Genomic DNA, 26,545 nt, shown 5'->3' with positions numbered 1-26,545 from the left:
GGGAATTGATTAACCAATGAGGCAAAAGAGGTCCACAATGAAAATAACAGAACATCCAAAGAAAGAAATCAAAGACCTTAGAAGATGAAAAGACATTCTATGTTCTTGGATAAGCAGAACTAATATTGTCAAAATGACCATACTACCAAAAGCAGTATACAAATTCAAAGCAATCCATATCAAAATACCAATGACATTCTTCACAGAAGTAGAAAAAAACATTTTTAACATTCACTTGGAAGACTAAGAGACCCAGAATAGCCAAAGCAATACTAAGCAAGAAAACTGAAGTCGATGTCACAATACCTGATCTGAAACTATAATACAGAGCTGTAGTAATAATAACAGAATGGTACTGGCATCAAAACATACATGAAGACCAATGGAACAGAATAGAAAGCACAAAGACAAACTTATATACCTTCAGTCATCTAATATTTGACAAAGTGTTAAAAATATATTTTAAAGATATCCTTTTTAACAAATGGTACTGGGAAAACTGAATAGCTATATGTAGAGTGTGAATAGACAGCCTACAGAAATCTCCCAGAAATGGGAGGAAATCTTGTCCAGCTACTTCTCCAAAATATATAATAACTCAAAAAGCATAACACCAAACCCCCCACCCCAAATAACTCATCAATAAATGGGAAAAAAAAAACTAAACAGAAACTTCTCAAAAGAAGAAACACAGATGGCCCACAAATATATGAAAAGATGTTTAACATCTCTAGCAACTAGGGAAATGTAAATCAAAATTACACTAAGATTTCATCTTACTCCAGTCAGAATGGCAATGATCAAGAACAAATAATAAATGCTAGGGAGGCTGTGGGGGAAAAGGTGCACTTTTACATTTTGGGTGATGGAACCACCATATGACCCAGCTCTCCAACTCCTTGGTATTTTCCCAAAAGATCTAAAACCAGTGTATTACAGCAGTACAGTCATCTCAATGTTTACAGCCACACAATTCCCAATAGCTAAATTATGGAATCAACCCAGGTGCCCATCAGTAGATGAATGGAATGGGTTAAGAAACTGTGTGTGTGTGTACACGTGCACATGGATAATGGAGTTCTACTCAGTCATAAAAAAAGAATGAAATTATGACATTTTCTGGTTAAATGGATGGAAATGGAGAATACCTTGCAAAGTGGAAAAAGCCAAACTCAGAAACTCAAAGGTCGAATGTGTTCTCTCATCTGAGGACACTAGAGTAAAATAAAGGAAGGGGAAAGGAAAGATGGGATAACATAAAGAGAAGAATGGTAATGTAGAAGATCAAGAGGCATAGAGGGGCTGGGGATGTGGCTCAAGCGGTAGCGCGCTCGCCTGGCATGCATGCGGCCTGGGTTCGATCCTCAGCACCACATACAAACAAAGATGTTGTGTTCGCCAAAAACTAAAAAATAAATAAAATATTAAAATTCTCTCTTTCAGGGCTGGAGATGTGGCTCAAGCGGTAGCGCACTCGCCTGGCATGCGTGCGGCCCGGGTTCGATCCTCAGCACCACATACAAACAAAGATGTTGTGTCTGCCAAATATTAAAAAATAAATAAATAAAGTCAATTGTTTAAAAAAAAATTCTCTCTTTCTCTCTCTTTCTCCCTCTCTCACTCTCTCTTTAAAAAAAAAAAAAGAGGCATAGAGGACGAACAGGTAATGGGGGAGCAATGTAGAAAGAATTCTTTAAAAACCATATTATGTGCATATATAAATATACCACAGGGAATTTTACATTTATGCATAGGTAGGAAGAACCAATCAAATATAAATAAAAAGATGACTGAATGGAAGTCTAGTAGAGGAAGGAGAATGGGAGAAGTACAGAAGGGAAAAGAGGGAGGGAAAGAGAGTCAGGTGGGATCATGAACTGACTTTGTTTTGTTGATCATGTATATGATTATGTATCTTCAATGTGATCGTGAATGAAGGTTATGGAACAACAAACCATTAAGATTTAACCTTTCAGAGCAGATTTTTCTGTTGATATGGTCTTTTGGTCACTTTCTAAACACACTTAACTTTTTTTTTTTTTTTGGGGGGGGGAGGGGTTACTGGAGACTGAACCCAGAGGCACTTTACCACTGAGCTACATCCCCAGATCTTTTTATTTTTTAAGATAGGGTCTTACTAAGTTGCTTAGGACCTCAATGAATTGCTGAGACTGGCCTCAAACGTGGAATTACAAGCACATGTCACCATACTTAGCTAAACACATTCACTCTTTTTTTTTTTTTTAATATTTATTTTTTAGTTCTCGGCGGACACAACATCTTTGTTTTTATGTGGTGCTGAGGATCGAACCCGGGCCGCACGCATGCCAGGCAAGCGCGCTATCGCTTCAGCCACATCCCCAGCCCCGCATTCACTCTTGAAGTCTTTCTCAAATATAAGTGGACAAAGGCATATATTAATAATATTTATAAGGAGCCGGGATTGTGGCTCAGCGGTAGAACGTTCACCTAGCACGTGGGAGGCCATAGGTTTGATCCTCAGCACCACATAAAAATAAATAAAATAAAGATTTTTAAAAAAATAATATTTATAAGATTAGCTACAAATTTATCTTACACATCTTCAGTGAACATATATTTAATAAATTTTATTTATTTAAGGTGCTGGGGGTTGAATCCAGGGCTTGAACATGACAGGCGAGCACTCTACCCTTGAGCTACATTCCCAACTCCTAATAAGTAAATTTGAAACACCACATTCTTGTTCATGGTAAAAGTCAAGATGAGGATGTACGAATGCAGAATCAATTGCAGAATCAACTTCTATCTGTACCAATTTTTTTTTTTTTAGCTTCTAATTGACATTAGTGTTGGTGGTATAGTGGTAAGGATAGCTTGCCTTCCAAAAGACTTTAGTAAGAAAACTAATCAAATATCTGGATATTAGAATGATTCACAATCTGAAAAACTCATACAACAATTAGGGCTGGGGATGTGGCTCAAGCAGTAGCACGCTCGCCTGGCATGCTTGCGGCTCGGGTTCGATCCTCAGCACCGCATACAAACAAAGATGTTGTGTCCCCCGAAAACTAAAAAATAAATATTAAAATTCTCTCTCTCTTAAAAAAAAAAAACAAAAACTCATATAACAATTAAATGTTGCAATCTCTACAGTTCTCTACCTTTATTTATTTTTATGTAGTGCTGAGGATCGAACCCAGTGCCTCACATGTGTAAGTGCTCTGCCACTGAGCCACAACCCCAGCTCCTCTATAGTTTTTAATAGATGGCTTTTATGATCCCTGGCTTAACTGTATCATCTTCTTTTTTGGGGGGAGGGGATGGGTACCGGGATGGAACTCGGGCACTCAACCACTGCGTCACATCCCCAGCCTTATTTTGTATTTTATTTAGACAGGGTCTGAGTTGCTCAGTGACTTGATTTTGATGAAGCTGGCTTTGAACTTATGATCCTCCTGCCTCAGCCTCTGGAGTTGCTGGGATTACAGGCATGCGCCACCGTGCCCAGTTATATCTTTTTTTTTTTTTTTACTTAGAGCTTTATAGTTATACCTAGTAGTTCTGCTCATCCTGACAAATTGATACATGCATGGAATTTAATTTCAGTTCATCAGGAAAATTATTCTTTGTACTTAGCTAAAAAGAAATCTTTTTTTTTTTTTTTTTTTGGGTAGATGGACATAATACCTTTATTTTATTTATTTATTTTTCTAGTGGTGCTGAGGATCAAACCCAATGCCTCATACATGCAAGGCAAGCACTCTGCCACTGAGCCACAATCCCAGCCCTGAAAAATCTATCTTATAAGGTTTATGCAAAGATTAAATGAGGTAAGTTGGACAACATGGCACATGCCTATAGAACAAGCTATTTAAGAGGGCTGAAGCCTGAGGTAGGAGGATCACTTGAGCCCAGGATTCAAGAGACCTAACCTACTAAAAGAAAGGAAAGGAAGAGGAAACTGCAGCGAGTATTTACCAGTATTGCTATAACACCCAGTTTGTTCCAGAAACCCAATGAAGAGCAGGATGACAGTATAGGAAACGTGATACCATCTACTATGGGCTTGACTGCCTGGCCCACAACTTTGCTAATAGAAATGATCTACTGAGGGAATCAATGTGACCAGCACTGTACCTGTTCACCTCATAATCAAATCTTCTCCTCTGTAAATATAGGGAAGAGGTTGGAGAAGAGGGAGAGGAAAGAAGTGTACAAATGAAAGGAAAAAAAAAACTCACATGGCAACACTTGGCCTGGGAATGTCTGTCAGACAATTTTTAAAGAGAATATGATTCATCATCAGGGCTAGGAATATAACTCAGTGGTACAACACTCCTAGGTTCAATTCCCAGTACTGAAAAAAATTACCCTTCTTTAGAGGAAAATTTTTCTTACAAAGATTTTAGACTCTGCCATTCCCCCATCTAACCCCCAACTTTTTACTGTCAGTCTATACTTGGAATGTGTCATGTACTGCCCAAGATAAAAGAAACTACAGTCTGACAACCTGGCTATAAATGCTATAGTTAGTCCTACACCAGCTTGTCCTCACTAGATTGATTTTCTTTCTTTCTTGATTACTTTCTCTTTTTGATACTGGGGATTAGACCCAGGACACCCCACCCCACCCCGTCTCTGAGATGGGTCTCAATAAATTGCCCAGGTAGGCCTTGAACTCACAATGCTTCTGCCTCAGCCTCTACTAGCTGGGATTACAGACATGCCCAACCATGACCATTGGCCTTTGTACTATTTCTCTTTTTTTTTTGGTGCTGCTGACTGAACTCAGGGCCACGCACATATTAAGCACAGGCTATATTACTGAGCTACACTCCCATATCCTGCTCTGGTTCATTTGTTCATATTTAATACATCTCTGCCCTAGTTCAAATACTGAATTATTATTTCTGCTTTCTTATTTAGGCAATACTTCAATGTATCACTAAGCTTCAATGCTGATAGATTTTTTAGAAAGGTTGTTTTTTGTCTTTTGTATCAGGAAATTGAACCCAGGGGCACATAACAACAGAGCCACAAATTCTGCCCTTATTATTCTTTATTTTGAGATAAGGTCTTACTAAATTGCTGAGACTGGCTTTGAGCTTGCAATCCTCCTGTCTCAGCCTCCTGAGCACGGGGATTATAGGCACCATATCCAGTTTAGAAAGGTTATTTATACTTAATAATAACACTTTAAAAGCTCACAAATACATTTGGCCCTGAAAGCACTACATGGAATGGAACTTCTTTAAGAACTTAAGAAACATCTATCAAATGTAATGGGTAAAACTTACTTGCTGATTGGAGGCAAAAAACGATAAGACAAAAACCCTTAAAAAAACCCTAATACAGGGCTGAAGTTGTGGCTCAAAGGCAAGGCCCTGGGTTCGATCTTCAGGACCACATAAAAATTGTGGGGCTGGGGTTGTGGCTCAGCGGTAGAGCGCTCGCCTAGCATGTACAAGGCACTGGTTCGATCCTTAGCACCACATAAAAAATAAAGATAAAAACTTTTAAAAAAAAAGGTATTGTGTCCAACTACCACTAGAAAATAAATATTTTTAAAAAAACTCTAAGACAGAACCCTTAAAAAAATAAATTCAATAATAATTTCATACTAAGGATCAAACTCAAGGTCTCATGAATACTAAGCAAGCACTCTACCACAGAGCTACACTCCTATACCCCCACCATTCCTCAAAAAAAAACAGAGACTGTCTGTAGAAATACTTTCTGCAGTATTTATTGAATTTTATTTAAAAGATTCCAAAGGGGCTGGGTGTGATGGCCCATTCCTGCAAATTCCAGCTACTTGGAAAATTGAGGCAAAAAGATCATAAGTTTGAGGCCAACCTTGGCAACTTAGCAAGACCCTGTCTTGAAAATAAAAATAACAAGGACTAGGATGAGGCAAGGTGAAAGGGAAAAGTCCTGGGAAAGGATACTGGACAAATTATATTGTTACATTATGTGCATGTACCAATATGTAACAAATAATCACACTATTACATAAAATTATAATGTGCCAATAAAAAATGTGGAGGAGAAAAGAAAAGAATTGGGAATATAGCTCAGTGTTCGATCCTAAGCAATACACACACATATCCCTCAGATTTGCTAAGGATAATATAAATGCGAATTTTTTTCCCTTGAGATTCTGCCTTCTTTTGGGACAAGGGGATCTATCCTTCAATCTTACTGATAGAGGATTAAGAGTACAGTCCTCAGGTCCTCTTGATGAAATTAACAATATTCAGTTCTTGTGGCAGCAAGCATCAATGTCACTGGCAAAAATAGCAGGAAACTTCCAGGAATGGTGGCACATACCTATAATTCCATCGATTTAGGAAGCTGAGGCAGGAGGATCAGAAATTCAAGGCCCCCAAAATATAACAGGACTCAACAGAAGATAAAAAGAGTTAGGGACTTTTGGTTATCATGAATAATGATGCTATAAATACTGATGTACGAGTTTTTATATGAACATGTGTTTTCAATTCTCTTGGGAGATATACTCCTGAAAGTGGTTAAGTAACTCACTTTTTATTTTTTTTGTGTGTGGTTCTGGGATGGGACCCACAGACTACTGTATGCTGCTGAGCAGCTGTTGCACCATGGAGCAGTCCTGCGTTTAGTCATGTGAGTAATTGAACTGCCAAGTTTTTTTCCACAGAGACGGCACCAGTTTATATTCCCTCCACCAATGTCTGAGGCTCCAGTGTCTCTATCTGCTCTTCAATTCTTATTATTTTCTGTGTGTTCTAATTATAACACCTTAGTGGCTGCATGATTTTCATTTTCATTTGCCTGAAGACTAACAATTTGGATCACTTTTAATGTGCTTATTGGTCATTTGTGCTCTCTTTTTGAAGAACTATTAAAAACCTTCACCCAGCTGGGCATAGTGGTGCACATCTATGGTTCTAGATGCTCAGGATGCCAAGGCGGAGAAGATGGCAAGTTCAAGGCCAACCTGGGCAAATTGGTGTCTCTGTCTCAAAAAAAAAAAAAAAAAAAAAAAAAAGTGGTGGTGGTAGTAGTGGTGGTTAACTTGGTGGTGGAATGCCCCTGGGTTCAATCCTCAGTATAAAAAGCAAAAACAGAAACAAAAACCTGGGTCACTTAAAAAAATTGTTTGGGGTTGTTTTTCTTTTCATTGTTTAAGTTCTTTGTACATTTTTGGTACTATATCCTTAACAGGCATATGATTTTCAAGTATTTTCTCCTGTTACATGGGTTTCTTTTCCCTCATTATAGTATCATTTAATACCCTAAGTTTAAAAATGGGATGAAGCATAATTCATCTGTTCTTTTACTTTGTTTGCTTGTGCTTTTAGTGTTAAATCTAAGACACTGTTACCTAATCTAAGGTCACAAAGATCAACCATTTTATTTTCTCCTAAAAAGGTGTAGAATTTTGGCTGTTACCTTTAGGTCTTTGACATTTTAAGTAAATTTTTGAGGCTCAATTCTTCTGTAATGTGGACATCCAGTTGTCCAACATCGTTTATTAAAAAGATTACCCTTTCTCCAGTGAATAAGATTGGCACCCTGTCAAATACAAATTGACCTTAAATACATGGATTTATTTCTGGGCTCCCAGTTCTATTCTATTGACTATTTTTATGCCAGTTACTATATAACCTTGATGACTATACTTTGGTACAGTCCTCTAACATTTACATTTTATAAAGAAAGCTGACAAGACCTGGTTATTGATTTAATGAGTGGGGAAACATAACCACTTTGGGGACTTTTCTGAACTTTTGCCTTTTGAATACTGTGTTGTCCTCCTTCCTGGTAACCTTTTTAGAATTCCAGGAGGTTAGATACCTTTTCCAGGGGACACATTTGCAGACAGACAAGATGAAGATACCATGTATTCTCTCTCCTGTGACTTAGGGAGTTTAAAAAGAGAGTGATTATGTGCTGTAAATATTAATTGTTACCCTTTGTTGACAGAAAGTGTCAGAGAGCCATGCATGGCAGTCCTGTGCCCTAGGATTTGTCTAGAGCCATTCTGTCCAATGCTATCATCACCAACCATACAGGGCTATCCAGGACCTGAAATGTGGCAAGAACAACTGGGAATTGAATTTTAAATTTTGTTCACTTTCTTTTCTTTTTTTGTTAAATTTCAATTGATTTAAAATTACATTTAAAAACTAAAATTTGATTTGACTTATTTTAAAAATTCTTAAGTATATTTGAAATAATTTGAATCTTCTTTTTCCAGTGTTAATTTTATAAATTATAACTACAGACCGAGTATTTCTGATGGAAGTTTAGCATCATGAAATTGTCAAATCAAGATAGAATGTCAACTATAAAATACCCAGGGGATTTCAAAGGCTTCATATGAAAGAGAAACAAAGAATCTCTCACTAGCAAATTTTGCAATGATTACATTTGAAATGACAATAGTGATATATTAGAGTAAGTGAAATACTTCATTAAAGCCTGGCACAATGGCATATGCCTATAAACCTAGCAACTAAGGAAGCTGAGGCAGGAGAATCAAGAGTTCAAAACCAGCCTCAGCAAAAGCCTGGCAGTAAACAACTCAGTGATACCTTGTCTCTAAATAAAATACAAAAGAGGGTTTGCGGGCTGGGGATGTGGCTCAAGCGGTAGCGCACTTGCCTGGCATGCATGCGGCCCGGGTTCGATCCTCAACACTACATACAAACAAAGATGTTGTGACCACTGAAAACTAAAAAATAAATAAATATTAAAAAATTCTCTCTCTCTCTCTCTCTCTCTCACACACTCTTTCTTAAAAAAAAAAAAAAAATAGGGTTTGGGAATGTGGCTTAGTGGTCTAGTGCCTGAATTCAATTCCTGGTAGCAATAAATAAATGAATAAATAGCATAATTAATTTCACCAGATATCTCTCTCTCTCTCTCTCTCTCTCTCTCACACACACCCCTCCCCCCTTCCCCCTGTCCTTCTCTCTCTCCCCCTTTGGTACTAAGAATTGAAATCAGGGGAGCTCTAACTACTAAGTGCTAAGGTCTTTTGAGACAGGGTCTCATTAAGTTGTTGAGGTTAGCCTTGAACTTGGGATCCTCCTGCCTCAGCCTCTGAGAGTCTCTGGAATTACAGGCATGTGCCCCAGTACCCAGCTAGTCAGCTTTTTATTTCTTAAAACAATGTTTTTAGAAAGTTGAAAATGATGTCTCTGTCTTACATTATCATGCCACCAGACAGAACTGCTTTTAGTTTCTGCCATTATGACACCCTAACATCATTTTGACCTCAGGGACAGTTCAGGAACCGTGGTGAACTGGTACCTGAGATTTAAGGTTCTAATTACATGGAGGCTATAAAATGAAGCAGAACAAGCAGGCATAGACTGGCCCTTTGCTGATGAAGTGTGCAAGGGTGCCATGCCCACGTCTCCTCCCTCTGCCCTGTGCCTTGCTGGCTCCTGCTGCCTTACTCCAGCTTCCCTTTTCTAGGATCACTAAGTTCTGGTCTCTTCAGTCCAAACTTATGGACCCTGTTCTCCTTGTCCCTCCCTGCCTGGGGCTCACATCTTCCTACTTCACACATGACCAATCTTTGCTGAAACACAGGATAGAAACCTAACTCTAAAGCAGAGGTTGGCAACCTTTTGCTGTAGAGGGCCAGAGTCACAGAGTCTCTGGCCCAACCAACAAACCACCTTCGTCTGAGTGTGAAACAACTGTAGACAATATGTAAATGAATAGGCAGGGCTGTGTTCCAATAAAAACTGATGTATAGAGACTGGGGGGAAAAAAAGCTAAGGATGCAGCTGAATGGTGAGGACCCCTGGGTTCAATCCCCAGTGTGAGGGAAGAGAGGCAGGAAGGGGTGGTGGTAGTAGACAAGTCAGTATTCCAGAAGAGCAACTGTTAAGTCTGATACTTGAAAAAGCAGTTTCACAGCTTTATAGATGTTAAAGTCCTCACTAGTAGCAGGAGAAAGTACCTTTTTTTTTTTTTTCCTTTTTGAGATGAGGTGTCACTTTGTTGCTCAGGCTAGGCTCCTCTTAAACTTGTGGGTTCAAGTGATCCTCCAGCCTCAGCCTCCTGAAAAGCTGGCACTACAGGTAAGTGCCACCACAACCAGGTCAGAAGTACCTTTGCCTCTGCATTAAGACATCAAGCATTTTAATGGGGGGCGGGGGGACAAAGTACTATTTGTCTTAGACTAGAGTTTACTTTTTGGTATATGACTTGTTCTGATTAAAAGTATTAAGACTTGTCGCTGCTGTAACTGCAATGGGAAAAAAAAAAAGTTTATTTTGTTTTCAGTATCTTGGAATTGAATACAGAATTAGCTATCCATCCTGCCACACAAGATGGCACATGCCTATTATCCCAGTGGCTCAGGAGGCTGAGGCAGGAGGATTGCAACTTTAAAGTCAGCCTCAGCAACTCAAGAGATTCTATCTTAAAATAAAAAATAAAAAGGGGCTAGGGATGTAGCTCAATGGTTCAGCACCCTTGGGTTCAATTCCCAGTACCAAATAAATAAGTATAGAAATAAAGCCAAGTTAGTTCACACGCAGACTTTCAGATTAGTAAGGGGAGTCAGAGGTATAGTTCGGTGGTAGAGCACTTGCCCAGCATGTGACAGGCCCTGGGTTTAATCCCCAGCACCAACAAAAACAAAACAACCAATCAGCAAGGGGAACAATAACAACACAGTGGGTAGCAATATAGGCTTTACAATCAGAACACCTCAGTTGTTAGGTTTGGATATTAGATTCAACATTTACTAAAAGGCAACCTTGTGCACATTTGGTCAAAACTTCTCTAGGCCTTATTATTACATCCATAAAATTCGGAAATAGCAGGTAGGGATGTAGTTCAGTGACAGAGCTCTTTGAAGCCCTGGTTTCAGTCTCCAGCACCATAAAAATAAATAAATAAATAAAATGTCATGTACAGACTTAGCATTGTAAGTGCTCAATAAATATTAGCATCTATTATTTTATTAATGGTGAAGTCCCATCTATATGATAGGAAAGGTTAAAGGAAAATGAGAGGTGCAACAGAAAGGGAAACTGAAAAGAGCTGAGACTAGTTTACTAAAACAAGAAGAACTATGAGAAAAGACACCTCTGTTAAGATAGCAATTTTTTTTTGGAGAAGGCAGAGGGACATGGGAGCTACAGTCAAATAATGTTTTCAAGACATCCACAGCCTTCTCAGAAGATCATGCACTACCACTACAAAAAGTGTGCAACTGTTATGGGGAAGAGGAGCTAGCAGCTAGTTACTGCAAGGAGCTCATGCTTCTTCATCACAGATATACATTAGATCTACCTCTCTTATGGTTGACCCCACAGCACAGAAAGTTGAAACCTAATGAGGAAAAAACAGAAAGTTACCACTTACTTCTGGGATTCTACTTGCTTAACAGCAGATTTTAAGAAAAGACAAAAAACTATGAAGTTTAAAATTATGAACATGGCCTGGCTCAATCTCTAGCACCATACTGTGAAATATAAAATGATTTTCTGAAATTCCAGATAAGTGTCCAAAAACACAGACGGACCAGCTCTAGCACAAAAATTCCTAGAGTAGTCACAAAACTTGTACTCCAAATCATTTTACTCTTGAGTGAATTGAAATTGGCCAAATTTTTCAGATATAAGGCTCCTCTACATACAGGCTTCTACCTCTACATACAGGCTTCTATCCAAAGATGTATATATGAAGATGTTTACTACAGCACTACATATAATAACTATGAATGTCTAAGTACCATAACTGGAAAAAACCTATATGAACAAGGAGATAGGTATTATCAATTAAAATATAGTTTAACAGAATATTATAAACTATAATTTTGAAGTGTATTTATGGTATCATAATAAATTGCTGAGTAAAAAAGTTTTTTAAAATATAGTATAGTATCGTTTTCTTCTTTCTTTTTATTGGTGCTAGAGACCAAACAGCATCTTGTACATGCTAGTCAAACACTCTATCACTGAAGTACATTTCCAGACCCTGATATAATTTTTCATAAAATATTTATCTATAAATTTACATACACTTACACATGTATAAAACGCCCAGAAAAATACATAACAAAATATTAAAATACAACATCTCTTTTTTGGGGATTAGATTTTTTAAGTTTCTATTTTTCTTTAACTACATAAACTATAACAAAAAAAATTTATTATGTACATTACATAATTAAACAATTAAAGAACATCAACAAGAATGTATGTTGTTATTCTCTTTGCTTTTTTTTCCCCAGCAAATGTTTTTATTGGCATACTAAAATATTCTTTTTTTTTTCTTTCCCCCCTTCTGATGTTTCTTTCTATTGAAATGACTATTATACTTCTAAAGTTCTGAAACAGCCAACAGACCATAGAAAGACATTTCTTTAGGCTCCTGCTTAAAACCTTGCTTTGCTTTATAACCCATAATTCCCAGTATGCCACTACTCAACAGCCTGCCCCCCACCCACACCCTCACATACACATAACTCAAGCTTATGTGATCATGTTATACTGCTGGCGAAGAAAAAAATTTAAATAAAAATAAATGCCTAGAATGCTGTTGATAATCCCAAGCTAAAAATAACCCTAATTCCTATATGTAGTTTTTTTTTTTTTTAACATCTATTTTATTTGTGTATTTTTATGTGGTGCCAGGGATTGAACTCAGTGCCTCAAGCATGCTAGGCAAGCGCTCTGCCCACTGAGCCACAACCCAGTCCCTCCTTTATGTAGTTTTTCTCAACTATGTATTACTTTGGTACATACTACTACAACTTGAATAAAAGTACATTAACACATATAAGAGGTTCACTTTGAAAAAGGGAACCATATTCCTCAAATATCAAATGACTTATTTAAAACAGGGATACCCAATTCTGGCATATCTCATAAATGCCAAGACATGGTAGGGGGGAAACAGCCTTTAAATTATGAAAAAAAAGTTGGGAAATCACGAATGTTACTGAAGTAATTTCAGAACAGCTGAACCAGTCAAGCCAAATGCCAAAGTAGAGACAACCCAGTCAATTATTGCTAAAATACAAAGCTGAATCATCACACTGGGTTACAGAAAATTTTTCTGAGCAACTCTGTACTAGTTTCAGGAAAGCATTCCATTTTGGTCCTTGGCCCCACCCTACCTCGGGTTTATGATGAAAAAGGTACCGGAAGGGCTGGTTTCTAGTCACTTGGCAAAACGCCACTGTGATTCTCCATAAATCTGCTTACTACTATTGAGCCACTGGAGACAAAAATCCACTATTGAGAGGAATTAAAAAAAAAATGCAGGGCTGGGGATGTGGCTCAAGCGGTAGCGCGCTCGCCTGACATGCATGCGGCCCAGGTTCGATCCTCAGCACCACATACAAACAAAGATGTTGTGCCCACCGATAACTAAAAAATAAATATTAAAATTCTCTCTCTCTACCTCTCTCTAAAAAAAAAAAAAAAAAAAAAAATGCAAAGAAGCACCATGCACAGTGGTGCACATCTGTAATTCTAGCTAAGCAGGAGGCTGAGGCAGGAGGACCACAAGTCAAAGCAATCCTACTCTGGTACAGAACAGAGGACACAGAGACTAATCCACAAAGTTACAACTATCTTATATTTGATAAAGGGGCTAAAAGCATGCAATGGAGGAAGGATAGCATCTTCAACAAATGGTGTTGGGAAAACTGGAAATCCATATGCAACAAAATGAAACTGAATCTCCTCCTCTCGCCATGCACAAAAGTTAACTCAAAGTGGATCAAGGAGCTTGATATCAAATCAGAGACTCTGCGTCTGATAGAAGAAAAAGTTGGCTCCGATCTACATATTGTGGGGTCGGGCTCCAAATTCCTTAATAGGACACCCATAGCACAAGAGTTAATAATAAGAATCAACAAATGGGACTTACTTAAACTGAAAAGTTTTTTCTCAGCAAGAGAAACAATAAGAGAGGTAAATAGGGAGCCTACATCATGGGAACAAATTTTTACTCCCCACACTTCAGATAGAGCCCTAATATCCAGAGTATACAAAGAACTCAAAAAATTAGACAATAAGATAACAAATAACCCAATCAACAAATGGGCCAAGGACCTGAACAGACACTTCTCAGAGGAGGACATACAATCAATCAACAAGTACATGAAAAAATGCTCACATCTCTAGCAGTCAGAGAAATGCAAATCAAAACCACCCTAAGATATCATCTCACTCCAGTAAGATTGGCAGCCATTATGAAGTCAAACAACAACAAGTGCTGGCGAGGATGTGGGGAAAAGGGTACTCTTGTACATTGCTGGTGGGACTGCAAATTGGTGCGGCCAATATGGAAAGCAGTATGGAGATTCCTGGGAAATCTGGGAATGGAACCACCATTTGACCCAGCTATTGCCCTTCTCGGACTATTCCCTAAAGACCTTAAAAGAGCGTACTACAAGGATACTGCCACATCGATGTTCATAGCAGCACAATTCACAATAGCTAGACTGTGGAACCAACCCAGATGCCCTTCAATAGATGAATGGATAAAAAAAAAATGTGGCATTTATACCATGGAGTATTACGCAGCACTAAAAAATGACAAAATCATGGAATTTGCAGGGAAATGGATGGCACTAGAGCAGATTATGCTTAGTGAAGCTAGCCAATCCCTAAAAAACAAATACCAAATGTCTTCTTTGATAAAATGAGAGCAACTAAGAACAGAGCAGGGAGGAAGAGCAGGAAGAAAAGATTAACATTAAACAGAGACATGAGGTGGGAGGGAAAGGGAGAGAAAAGGGAAATTGCATGGAAATGGAGGGAGACCCTCTTTGTTATACAAAATTACATATAAGAGGTTGTGAGGGACATGGGAAAATAAAGAGAAAAATGAATTACAGTAGATAGGGTAGAGGGAGAAGATGGGAGGGGAGGGGAGTGGGGGATAGTAGAGGATAGGAAAGATAGCAGAATACAGCAGTTACTAATAGGGCATTTGTAAAAATGTGGATGTGTAACCGATGTGATTCTGCAATCTGTATTTGGGGTAAAAATGGGAGTTCATAACCCACTTGAATCTAATGTATGAAGTATGATATGTCAAGAGCTTTGTAATATTTTGAACAACCAATAAAAAATTAAAAAAAAAAAACAGAAAAAAAAAAGCAATCCTACTCAATTTAGGGAGAATAAATAAAAAGAAGGATGTAGCTGATCTCAGTGGTAGATCCCCAGCACTAAAGAAAGAAAGAAAAAGAAAACATAAAAGTAAAAAGAGAAAAAACAGTGTAATCCTGAGAGGTATGAAAAGGGCAAACAAATTTCAGAGGAAGAAATGTGCAAACCTTAAAGGAGGAGATAATTTTGAGGGGAGTGGGGTGGGGTGGAGGGGTGTTACTGAACTTAGGGGCACTCGGCCACTGAGTCACATACCCAGCCTTATTTTGTATTTTATTTAGAGACAGGGTCTCACTGAGTTGCTTAGTGCCTCGCCATTGCTAAGGCTCACTTTGAACTCGCAATTCTCCCGTCTCAGCCTCCTGAGCCACTAAGACTATAGGCATGTGCCACAGCACCCAGCAGGGAGATTAAAAAAAAAAAAAAATGTAGTTGTAGATGGACAGAATGCCTTTATTTTGTTTATTTTTTTATATGGTGCTAATGATCAAACCCAGTGCCTCACCCATGCTAAGCAAGTGCTCTGCCACTGAGCTATAGGCCCAGCCCAGAACAAGATAATTTAAACAAAGAGTTTCATATTGAATAGCTCTGAAATGAGTTAGGTCTTTCTCCATCGCCAGCATGTGGGACAAAACAGAATTGGCCTTAATGGCAGAGCCTCTCCCTGTGCTTTCAGAGCAGAAGTATTTCCGCCCAAGATAAGATGACATCATCCACCAGATGAGAAACTAAGAGGCAGCATGTGAGTGACTTGAAGGTTTGAAGTACACATATAATTTGGGGACGCTAGAGGCTAGCCGGATGTGCATTCCTCAGACTACCAGGATTTTGCTTCACCAGGTCATGGAGGTGTTCCCAGAGATTCAATTCAATGATCTAGCAACATTAATACATAAATGAATCAATAATTCCTATATTAGAGCACAGCTCCTTTGGGCTGGGCGTGTAACTCGGAGTGGGAGAAAGTGGGGTGAGGTCACACATGCACAAAGGAGCATTTTTGAAGCAAAAGTTAACCTCCAGGGGACTCTTTGTTGATAAGTAGATAGTGATTTAAAAAAAAAAAAAAAAAAAAACTAAACTCCCTGCAACAAAGTAAAACTAAAACAAAATCAACCCAGTTGCTTGCAGAACTACCTGAAGCACTCTCTGTGGTCCAAGTTAACTTGGAATACTGGAAGCCATTCTAACTATATCCCTGCAGGTGGGAGGCACAATATGTTCTCCAAATGAAAAGATTTAGAAATGTGTTTCAAATGTCATCATGCCTTCTGAGGAGTATTATTGAAAACAAGCTCTAAAAAACAATGCTAAAAAAATCTATTATCGGGGCTGGGGATGTGGCTCAAGCGGTAGCGCGCTCGCCTGGCATGCGTGCGGCCCGGGTTCGATCCTCAGCACCATATACAAAGATGTTGTGTCCGCCGATAACTAAAAAAAAAATAAAATAAAATATTAAAATTCTCTCTCTCTCTCTCTCTCTCTTCTATCTTAAAAAATAAATAAATAAATAAATAAATAAATCTATTATCTTCACCCTCACTAATGACTAAAAACCAAGGCATATCTCAGAGAAGACCTAAGTTTTGTTATCCAGCAGATATCAGTTTTTCCTAAGGAACAAAAACCTAAAAGCAGTCCAATTTACCAGTTGTGAGATCACCTTAGCTAAGAGCCAACTAAAAGCAGATCAAGGAATGAGCTACAATTCCATAAGATTCACTTCAGTGGGGCTAGGGATATAGCTCAGTGCTTGCCTCACATGCATAAGGCCATGGGTTCAATCCCTAGCACCACCAAAAAAGATTCACCTCAATAACAAATATCTTTGCCACTAGTAACAATCTCTTTCAGTCTCAGTTTCCCAGGTTGGAAAATGGAGCAGTTAAAGAAAAATAACTCAGGGATAAAAGTAAAACAACTCTATTTTCTTCTGTTGAACTTTTGCCTCCAGTACCACACTGGCAAATTTCATGGTTCTCAGGCCTCAAATATGTATCCCTTGGCAACAACACATTAATTGAATATGAAAAAAATATGAAACAAATCCAAGTCCTTCCTTAAAAGACCTGGATCTACCCATAGCCAAGAGGCATTTGAAATTTTTGGCAGACTGCTACCTCCTCATTCTATGTCCAAATCTGGCTCTATCTTGCAAGTACAGTGAGTCTTGCTCAACTAGAATGCACATATTTCCACAGAGAAAGCTGAAGATAATGAGCACTAACTGTCCCAGCAATCCAAGCAATCTTCTTCACCACAGAAATCAGAAATATAGCCAAGTTACTTCTCTGCCGTCAGACTTCTTTATTTACCAGATTTGTTTACCTACATTATACACCGAAAAAGCTAATATACTCTAACTATACATTAAAAACAAACAAAAAACTCTCCCCATTCCCTCGCCACAACTTCCCTTGCTCACCTCTCTTTAGTACACCCTTCACCAACATCACTGGTCCTTTGGGACAGTGCTCATTCTGGGATAATGACATATTGCTCAGTTAAGTATAAAAGACAATAATAATAATAATTATATATATATTTCCCCCCCTACAAGGAACTTGTCCTCTTTTTGCTAAAGTCTTCCTCCCAGTCCAACAACAGGAAGACTTCCCAGGAATCAGATATTTATAAGTTAATATATATTGTATGTAGCCATTTCAAATAAACAGTCTGGAATTTCAAAGGGGGAGAAAGAAAAATGCCTGGAAACAGTTAAAAAAGATGGAGGAGTTGAGTTCACTTCAAATAGAAAACAGTAAATAATAAAAGCTCACAGGAGATATGAACAAAACAGGATGAACATGTGGAAATTAAATGCTTTTTTCTGTTTTTTTTTCTTTTACACAATATCTTTATTTTATTTATTTGTTTTTATGTGGTGCTGAGGATCGAACCCAGGTCCTCAAACGTGCTAGGCAAGTGCTCCACTGCTGAGCCACAATCCCAGGCCCTAAACGCTCTTTTTTGATGGAAAAAGGGTGTGAGGAAACAACAGGGCAAATGGGATAAGAAGGGGTTTCCTCTAGGAAATATCAATCCAAACATGCTCATTAGACTGAACTTCGGGCTGGGTTTAGAACACAGAAAACAGAGATTCCCTCTGGCTATCAGGAAACAGCATGCTTCCTGAAATACACTTTTATTCTTGGTCATGAACGTATGTCCAGCACAAAGAGAGAAAAGATACTGCTCATTTTGCTCTTCTTGTTTCTGCTGCCTTTTTCTTCTTCTTCTTTTTTTAAATAAATGTTAGCTGTTGTTAATTTAATGACCAACATCTTTTTTAAAAAAATTGCTTATTATTTATATGTAGTGTTGAGAATTGAACCCAGTGCCTCACACATATTAGGCAATCTCTCTACCACTGAGCCACAACCCCAGCCCCATTGTGGCCTTCTTTAGGTCAAGTAAGAATACCCCAAAATTCTAGAAGAGAAAATATCCAACTTAAAGGATAAAAAACACCTTTACTCTTTTCAGTTCTGCCTCTGGTCTAGTGTTATGGTAGTTCACTCCACAGGCTAGTTTCCATTATATTATCAAAGAAAAACAGGCAAATAAAATATTTAAGCTACTACCTAGCACACATTTGAGCAAAAGTATTAATCAGAAGAGCTCATATTCACAAGTAAAACGTACTATTTTGATACTCAAAGCTAACTTGCAAGTACATTTTACCAATTAATCTCTGATGCTGGATACCTATAAGACTAGTTAATTATATCTGATGCTAAGCTTGAGTGGTTCTAGCAAAAAGCTGTAATCCCAGCTACTCAAGGGTGAGGCAGGAGAATCCCTTAAACCCAGGAGTTAATGGCCTCCCTGGAAAATATAGAGACCTGTTTCAAACACAAATAAAGAATTCTGATGGCTACAAAATGGCTTACAAGTATATACAAAGAACAGAGACAAAAAACATACAAAAAAACTCTACCACTCAAATTACTAGATTATGGCAGTTTACTAGAACAAAACCACCAGAACAAAGAACTCATGAGACTGGCCCCACTACAAAGATCTCAAGCAAAAAGCTTTAATTTTGTGACCTCTGGAGTTTCCCCTCTGCAGTTAAGGGGGGGGCGGGGGATAAGGAAACGATTGTAAAATTACCCCCAAATAATTTGTGCTCCTGCTAAAAATTATAACTACTTTTTTTTGGTCCTGGGATTTGAACCTAAGGACACTTTATCACTAAGCTACATCCCCTGTCCTTTTTTTTTTTTTTTTTTTGAAGCGGGATCTCACTAAATTGCTGAGGCTGACTCTGAATTTTGCAATCCTCCTGTTTTAGCCTCCTGAGTTGTTGGGATTACAGGTATGCACCACCATGCCTGGCTAAGGGGTTACTAATTTTTTTTTTTTAAAGAGAGAGTGAGAGAGGAGAGAGAGAGAAAGAGAGAATTTTTAATATATATATATATATTTTTTTTAGTTATCGGCGGATACAACATCTTTGTTTGTATGTGGTGCTGAGGATCGAACCCAGGCCGCACGCATGCCAGGCGAGGGCGCTACCGCTTGAGCCACATCCCCAGCCCAAGGGGTTACTATTTTTAAAATGCACTATAGCCAGATGTGTGGCACCTGCCTGTAATTCCAGGGACCCTGCAAGACCCTATCTCAAAAAACAGCAAAAATTTTAAAAGATGGGAATGTGGCTCAGTGGTACAGCACTCATGGATTCAATCCCAAGTACTGCAAAAAATAATAATACATATATAGGGAAATATTTTAAAAATTAAAAAAAAAATGGCTGGGCACAGAGGCATAGGCCTGTAATTGTAGAGCTTGAGAGGCTAAAGGAGGAGGCTGGCAAGTTCAAAGCCAGCCTCAGAAACACTATTAGTGAGACCCTAAACAATTTAGCAAGACTCTGTCTCAAAATTAAATATATTAAAAAAAAATGTTGGGGATGGGGCTCAGTGGTTAAGTGCCCCTAGGTTCAATCCCCGATACAAAAATAAAAAAAAATATTTTAATGTTCTAGTCAGACTCCAAAACAAACTCTTTATTCTTTTCTAGTAAAAAGAGGACTCAGTGGACTTACATGTCAAATCTAAATTGACTGTAAGAAGTTAAACTAGCCAGGGCTGTAATCCCAGGACCCCTGTTTGTAACCCCAGGGTTTTGGGAGGCTGAGATAGGAGGATAGCAAATTCAAGGTCAACCCTCAGCAACTCAACAAGGACCTAAGCAACTTAGTGAAGCCCTGTCACAAAAAAAAAAAAAAAGACTGAGATGTAATTCAGTGGTAAATCTCCAGTACTTAAAAAAAAAAAAAAAAAAAAGTTAAATAGAGATAAGGAAACACTTCAGATAAAGTCTCTGAACACTGGTGTGATAGATAGTCTCACTGTCAACAGCACCACATCAGTGCTGATTTTATTAAGTAGTACCATAGTTCAAATAAAAAGGATGATAAAAGTACAGAATACATTTTCTTTACACACCAAGCAGCTGAAGCTAGACAGCAAACTCCATCACCTTTAACAACCAAAGTATAAGAACAAGCAAAAGATAATTTCTGCTTTAAGATGCTACACAGTTAACATCACCCCTCCCCAGTTAACTCCAATGGATGTTAACTCCATTGTTAAGCTTATAGTTTGCTCTTCACTCTGTATTTCATTTGTCAGCAGTATAAAAGACCAGCTCTAGTTTAATGTTAAAACAATATAGTTAGGGGTTTCCTATTGGCAGGAAACAACTCTTCAAAATAACCTCTTCATCCTAATTTGAATGATAAAAATGATTTTGAGTATCCAAAAGTTTCAAACAGATTATCTAAAACAGTAAATCTGTCCCTGAACTGGGACATTATTTTTTATCCATTTTCAAAACTCCCAGAAAAGCTTATGTTTAGAATTGTAGAGTTTCACCAAAATTTAAGTAAAGTTCAGCTAAACACCTAAGAACAATAAATTGGTTTTATGATGGTTGAAACACACTCACCCTGAATTTCTACAAGATTAGCCTTCTCTCTTTTTAACAATTTAGGAAATTGAAAACCATCATTTGTTCCCACCAAGCTCCTAATTCCCTGGTACCATTTAGAGAAGAGCTCTCCTACCATTACAAACCCTTTCTAAATTAGGCTTTTCTGCATCAAAATCGAATATCTTTTTTTTTAATTATAGCTTATAGATTTCTTTTTTTTAAAGAGAGAGAGAGAGAAAGAGAATTTTTTTAATATTTATTTTTTAGTTTTCAGCGGACACGACATCTTTGTTTGTATATGGTGCTGAGGATCGAACCCCGGCCGCACGCAAGCCAGGCGAGTGCGCTACCGCTTGAGCCACATCCCCAGCCCCAAAATCGAATATCTTATCCTTGGGCTGTGTGTGTATGTGGGGGGGGGGGAGACAGAGAGAGAGAGAGAGAGAGAGAGACAGACAGACAGAGACAGAGACAGAGACAGAGACACCAGTGATCCTACTTGGGACTAGCCTTAATCCCAGGAATTTGGGTGTCTTGAGACAAGAGGACAGCAAGTTTGAGGCCAGCCTCAAAACTTAGCAAGACCATCTCAAAATAAAAAATAAGAAAGGCTGGGGTTGTACCTCAGTTGTAGAGAACCATGGTTTTGCTCCCCAGTACTGGAAAGAAAAGGGGTGGGGGGAGTCCAAAAAGTAATCTCTAATCTGTGACTTTTTTTTTAATATTTACTTTTTAGTTGTAGTTGGACACAATACTTTATTTTTACGTGGTGCTGAGGATCAAACCCAGGGACTCACACATGCTAGGCAAGTGCTCTACCGCTGAGCCATAACCCCAGCCCATAATCTGTGACTATTTTTAACTTAAGACATTTTTGAACCTTGACTTCACAAGTGAAAACAGTAAAATCAAGCAAGTATAAAGTCAATTGAGGGGCTGGGGATGTGGCTCAAGCGGTAGTTCGCTTGCCTGGCATGCGTGAGGCCCGGGTTCGATCCTCAGCACCACATACAAAGATGTTGTGTCCGCCAAAAACTAAAATAAATAAATAAGTAAATAAAGTCAATTGAGCCTAATAGTTGACTTTCTGGAGAAAACTGAAGAGCATTTATACAATCTGTAATATTAGCTGCTAGCCCTAAGATCTGTCAGAAAACAAAAACCTATAAAGATATCAAATCATAATAATTAAAATACATATTAGAATTAACTAGGAGTAGAAATACAAGAGAGAGATGATTTATCAATAAATGACAAATATTTTCTTGTTACTCCTGAATCTGTCTACCTGGAGGGTACTTCTATGAGATGATGACAAATTGAAACCTGGTATATAAATACGCTGCTCTTACTATTAAGCTTCTAACAGAGACTACCTACTTGATAGTTGATTATTCAATCATTCCTCTTTCTGATTTGGAGAGTATGGGGAGAAGGTTTTTATATTAAGGTACTACTATATATTAAAAACAGCAACAAAAAGCTGGGCCTAGTGGTGCATGACTGTCCAGAGACTCAGGAGGCTGAGACAGGACCATAGCAAGTTCAAGATGACCCTGTCTCAAAAAATAAAAAGGAGGGCTGGGGTTGTGGCTCAGTGGTAGAAGCACATGTCTAGCACATGTGAGGCACTGGGTTCGATCCTTAGCACCACATAAAAATAAATAAAATAAAGGCATTGTGTGATTTTAAAACAATAAATTAAAAAAATAAAAATAAAAAGGGCTGGGGATGCAGCTCAGTGATAAAGTGTCCTGGGTTAACTCCCAATACTAAAAAATAAATCCTTGGACTTTGCTTTATTCTTTTCACATTTAGAATGCTATATGACTTGTTCTGGTCCTCTAATGCTTTTACAGGAAAAGCAAAAATCACTTTTCAAGAAACTAAGAATAGAGCTTGGTACAGTGGTATATGCCTGTAATTACACCTACTTGATAGGCTGAGATAGAAGGATTGCAAGTTAGAGGCCAGCCTCAGTGATTTAGCAAGGCCCTAAGCAATTTACTGAGACCCTGTCTCAAAAATTTAAAAGGCTGGGGATGGGGGATGGGGGATGGGGGATGGGGGCTGGGGGCTGGGGGCTGGGGTTGTGGCTCAGTGGTAAAGCACTGGCCTAGCATGTGTGAGGCCCTGGGTTTGAACCTGAGTACCACATAAAAATAAATGAATACAACAAAGGCATTGTGTCCAACTACAACTTAAAAAAAAAAAAAAAAAAAGCTGGGGATGTAGTTCAGTGGTAAAACAACCATGGGTTCATGCCCCAGAACCCATGCTAGGCAAGTGCTGGCCTCAAACTTGTGATCTTCCTGCCTTAGCCTCCCAGGACAAAGCTTGTACCACAGCACCTGGCTCCAAAAAATAGACGGACAGACAGACAGATAAGCAAGCTGGGCACCATGGGGCACAGAAACTGGGGAGGCTGAGGCAGGAGGAAGGTGAGTTCAAAGTCAGCCTCAAGCAAACAGCAAAAAGCTAACTCACTGAGACCCTGTCTCTAAAAATAAAATACAAAATAGGGCTGGGGATGTGGCTCAGTGGTTGAGTGCCCACCCCAGTTCAATCTCCAAAACAAGAATCCGCCCCCCCCCAAAAAAATCCAAAAATTAAAAAAAAAAAAAATTAAAAAGGCTTAATATGTAGCTGGGTGATAAAAGTGCCCCTTGGCTCACGCCACACACAAAACAAAACACTAAAAATAGATATACATAAATAAAACTGCATCTTACAAGGTAACTGTGACTACATATTCCCTCATTTTAGCTGGAATGTTTAAGGTGGAACCCTCTATTTAGCAGATTCAAAACAGCAAGGATGCAATTCCAGACCTAAGGAAATGTCAACAAAATCTCAACTAAAGCATCCAACATCCAAGCCTCTCCTGTTCACAGTGTAGAGGCAACAGTCATCTGGGATATGAGACATTTCTAATAGAAGTTCCAGAACGGTTTCTGACTCACCCCCCCATACACACATTTTCCCTCCTACACACAATCTGTTTCTTTTCTTCTAGGAGTTCTCAGCTCTCTTAATCTTCATTAGTTTCTAACTACTCTCTGTATCGCTGGGTTCCATTCTCCAATTTCCGGATGCATCCAGCATCCCTCCGGTCTCTTTCCCATTATATAATAGTCCCCCGTAGCACTTAGAGCCATCCCCCACTTTTCTTTCCTTCCCGGGCCCAACTCCAAACATCCCTTCCCTCAGGCTCAACTGGAATTTAAGACTCCATTTCATCTTCTCCGTCTGTTTTCAGGATCTTTTGACACGAATTCTCCACATTATTTAAGTTCTCTTCAAAACTTCTAATTCCTTCCCAGAGTAGGGCAGGCCAGGGATGGAAGTCACGGATTGAGTTTGGGAAAATATGGGCGCGTGTCGGCGCGGGCGGGGGCGGGGGCGGGGAGCAGCGAGAAGCCATGACGCACCAAGGGGAGTCGAAGACGGCTCCAGGAACTCCCACTCCCAACAAACCCAGCCTCCGACTCCGCCGACTCCAAGGGTCCTGAGACGCGGGGGCGTCCAAGCCCCACGTCTCTTCAACGTTCTGACCCAACTAACTGCACAATCGACGAGGGCTCCACCTGCCTCGCACACCGACTCCTCTCGTTAAGCCTCCCAGAGTTTCCTGCCTACCCCCACCTTCCGTATCCACCCCTCCGCCTGGAAGCCCCCCGCTCGATCTCTGGGACAGTCACCATGGTGGACAGCTTCCCTCCTCTCGGTTAAGCTCACCCTTTTCGCGGACTCCCTGCCCACTCAGAAACCCCTACTGAGAGCCAGGCTTCGGACCTTCCCGGAACCCCTGGGACATTCCCGGCTACAGGTGCCCGGCCGAGTCTCGCTCTACCTCCGACCGCACAGTCCGCAGCACCATGCCGCCCATGCCCCGCCTGGCTTACCTGAGGCCGAGTTACTCAAAGGCACCCCGGGATCCAAGGATGAAAATCCGACCGCGGACTGCCCGGAGGAGGCCGACGCCATCTTGGCAGCCCCCTCCCCCTCAGCGGCCTCGCTCCCTCTCAGTCGGGCTCTTCCTCTTCTCGGAATCGAATCTTCCCCACGTCTCTCCACAGAACTCGCGTTTTGCGGACCGCCCTCCCGCCCCCTCTGGGGCCTCTCTCAGACGCGTCCCGCTTGCTCTTGGACCAGTTCAGGGCCGAACCATTCGCCGGCCATGGGGAAGAACTCCCGGCTCGCTGTCCCCTCCGCAACTTTAATCGCTCTCCACAGGAGCGATTTTCTGCTCTCACAAGGGAGTAGGCTCAAACCGGCGGCCTGGACCCCGCGTCCGGACCTAACCTCACCCAAAAGGAAAATAAGGCATTTACTTCCAAAAGCAGTCCGAAAGGAGCGAACGCCCCCCCACCTCCCTGCTCCCTAGCCGCAGCCTGTTTATCGCCCAACCACACGGCTCCACTCCTAGGTGGCCGGGGGAGGGGGGGGGAGGCTGTGCGCATGCGCCGGACCTGCTGCCTCAGGGTTCCACCCACTGAATGGGAGGGGAAACAAAACCAATCAGAAGGCTGCTGATGGTCACGTGAGTCGGGTTCCTCACACCCTAACAAATCCAGGAGTAGAAGACTGGCCAGCAGCTAGGCGGCGAACCGCCCCTACGGTGGCTCGGTAAGTCAACTTTGAAACGGCTCTTTGAAAGGACTTGGGTTTTGCGTGCTGTAAACTCGGAAAAAGTCAGCTCGGGCCGTCCCTCTCAAGTTCACAGCCCAGGAAAGAACAGCGGAAGCGCTGGCACCAAGTCAGAGACGTTAAGCCGTCGAAAATACTAAACATCACATGCCACCAAGAACTCTTCCCAGCCCTTTTTCGGTTTTACGACCTTGTTTAATATATGTCTTACCTTCCTCCGAAAGACGTTAGAAATAGATCTGTTTTGTTTGCGTCCAACTCAAAGTTGGGCACAGTGTCGGAGTTCAGTAAATATTGGTGAATGAATCAATGAAGACCTGTAAATTGGGGGGAAAAAAAGAAAAGAAAAAAACACGGAAGGCGATGAGACCGAATCACAAAGCTTCCCGTGATCCAAAGTCTTTAGCCTCCAACTTTCAATTAGGTATGCCCCAAAGGACATTCGATATACCAAAATCCGCTCCCCCCGCTTCTAATCTAGTCTAATTCTAATTGAATTAACTGCTCCGCTTTAACAAAAAACCCTGGAGGGTGTGGACCCTGGTGGAGAGCTGAAGACCTGATCACACCAAGCCCCTGGAGAGCAAGGGATGTTTGGTTCACTCTTTTGACCCGTGACTTTGAACGGAGTATTGCTCAGCAACTCGTTGTGGAATGAATAAATGAAGAGGAATGGGAAAATCCTCAAGTTTTGTAGCCTCCAATGTCTTTTGGGTCCTCCAAAGGGAACATAGGACAGGAACGTCCAAAGACTATCCTTTACTCATTTACCTCAGCTTCATCGAGATATAAAATAACTTGTTTTCTTGCTGCCACCTGCTGGATTA

At 39.9% G+C, this 26,545-nt stretch overlaps 1 protein-coding gene and 1 non-coding gene across 3 annotated transcripts in view; both read right to left on the bottom strand.

Annotated features, from left to right (window-relative positions):
• Positions 1–25,493, bottom strand: part of Pip5k1a (phosphatidylinositol-4-phosphate 5-kinase type 1 alpha) — a 50,937-nt gene extending 25,444 nt beyond the window's left edge. For both annotated transcript variants that reach the window (XM_076861858.1, XM_076861859.1), the window contains exons 1-2: positions 24,974–25,493; positions 11,284–11,322 (exon numbers count right to left, since the gene is read on the bottom strand). In XM_076861858.1, coding sequence (XP_076717973.1) covers positions 11,284–11,322; positions 24,974–25,055 — 121 coding nt within the window. In that variant the 5' untranslated portion in view covers positions 25,056–25,493. The remainder of the gene's footprint in view (positions 1–11,283; positions 11,323–24,973) is intronic.
• Positions 12,281–12,398, bottom strand: LOC143405351 (small nucleolar RNA SNORA2/SNORA34 family). The gene has a single exon (XR_013155564.1). It is a non-coding gene; the product is annotated as a small nucleolar RNA SNORA2/SNORA34 family (small nucleolar RNA).
• Positions 25,494–26,545: the final 1,052 nt, after the last annotated feature.

The sequence above is a fragment of the Callospermophilus lateralis genome, chromosome 7 (genome assembly GCF_048772815.1).
Source record: "Callospermophilus lateralis isolate mCalLat2 chromosome 7, mCalLat2.hap1, whole genome shotgun sequence".
NCBI lineage: Eukaryota > Metazoa > Chordata > Mammalia > Rodentia > Sciuridae > Callospermophilus > Callospermophilus lateralis.
Note: the sequence above shows the minus strand (reverse complement) of the source record. Positions and strands in the feature narration are given on the sequence as shown.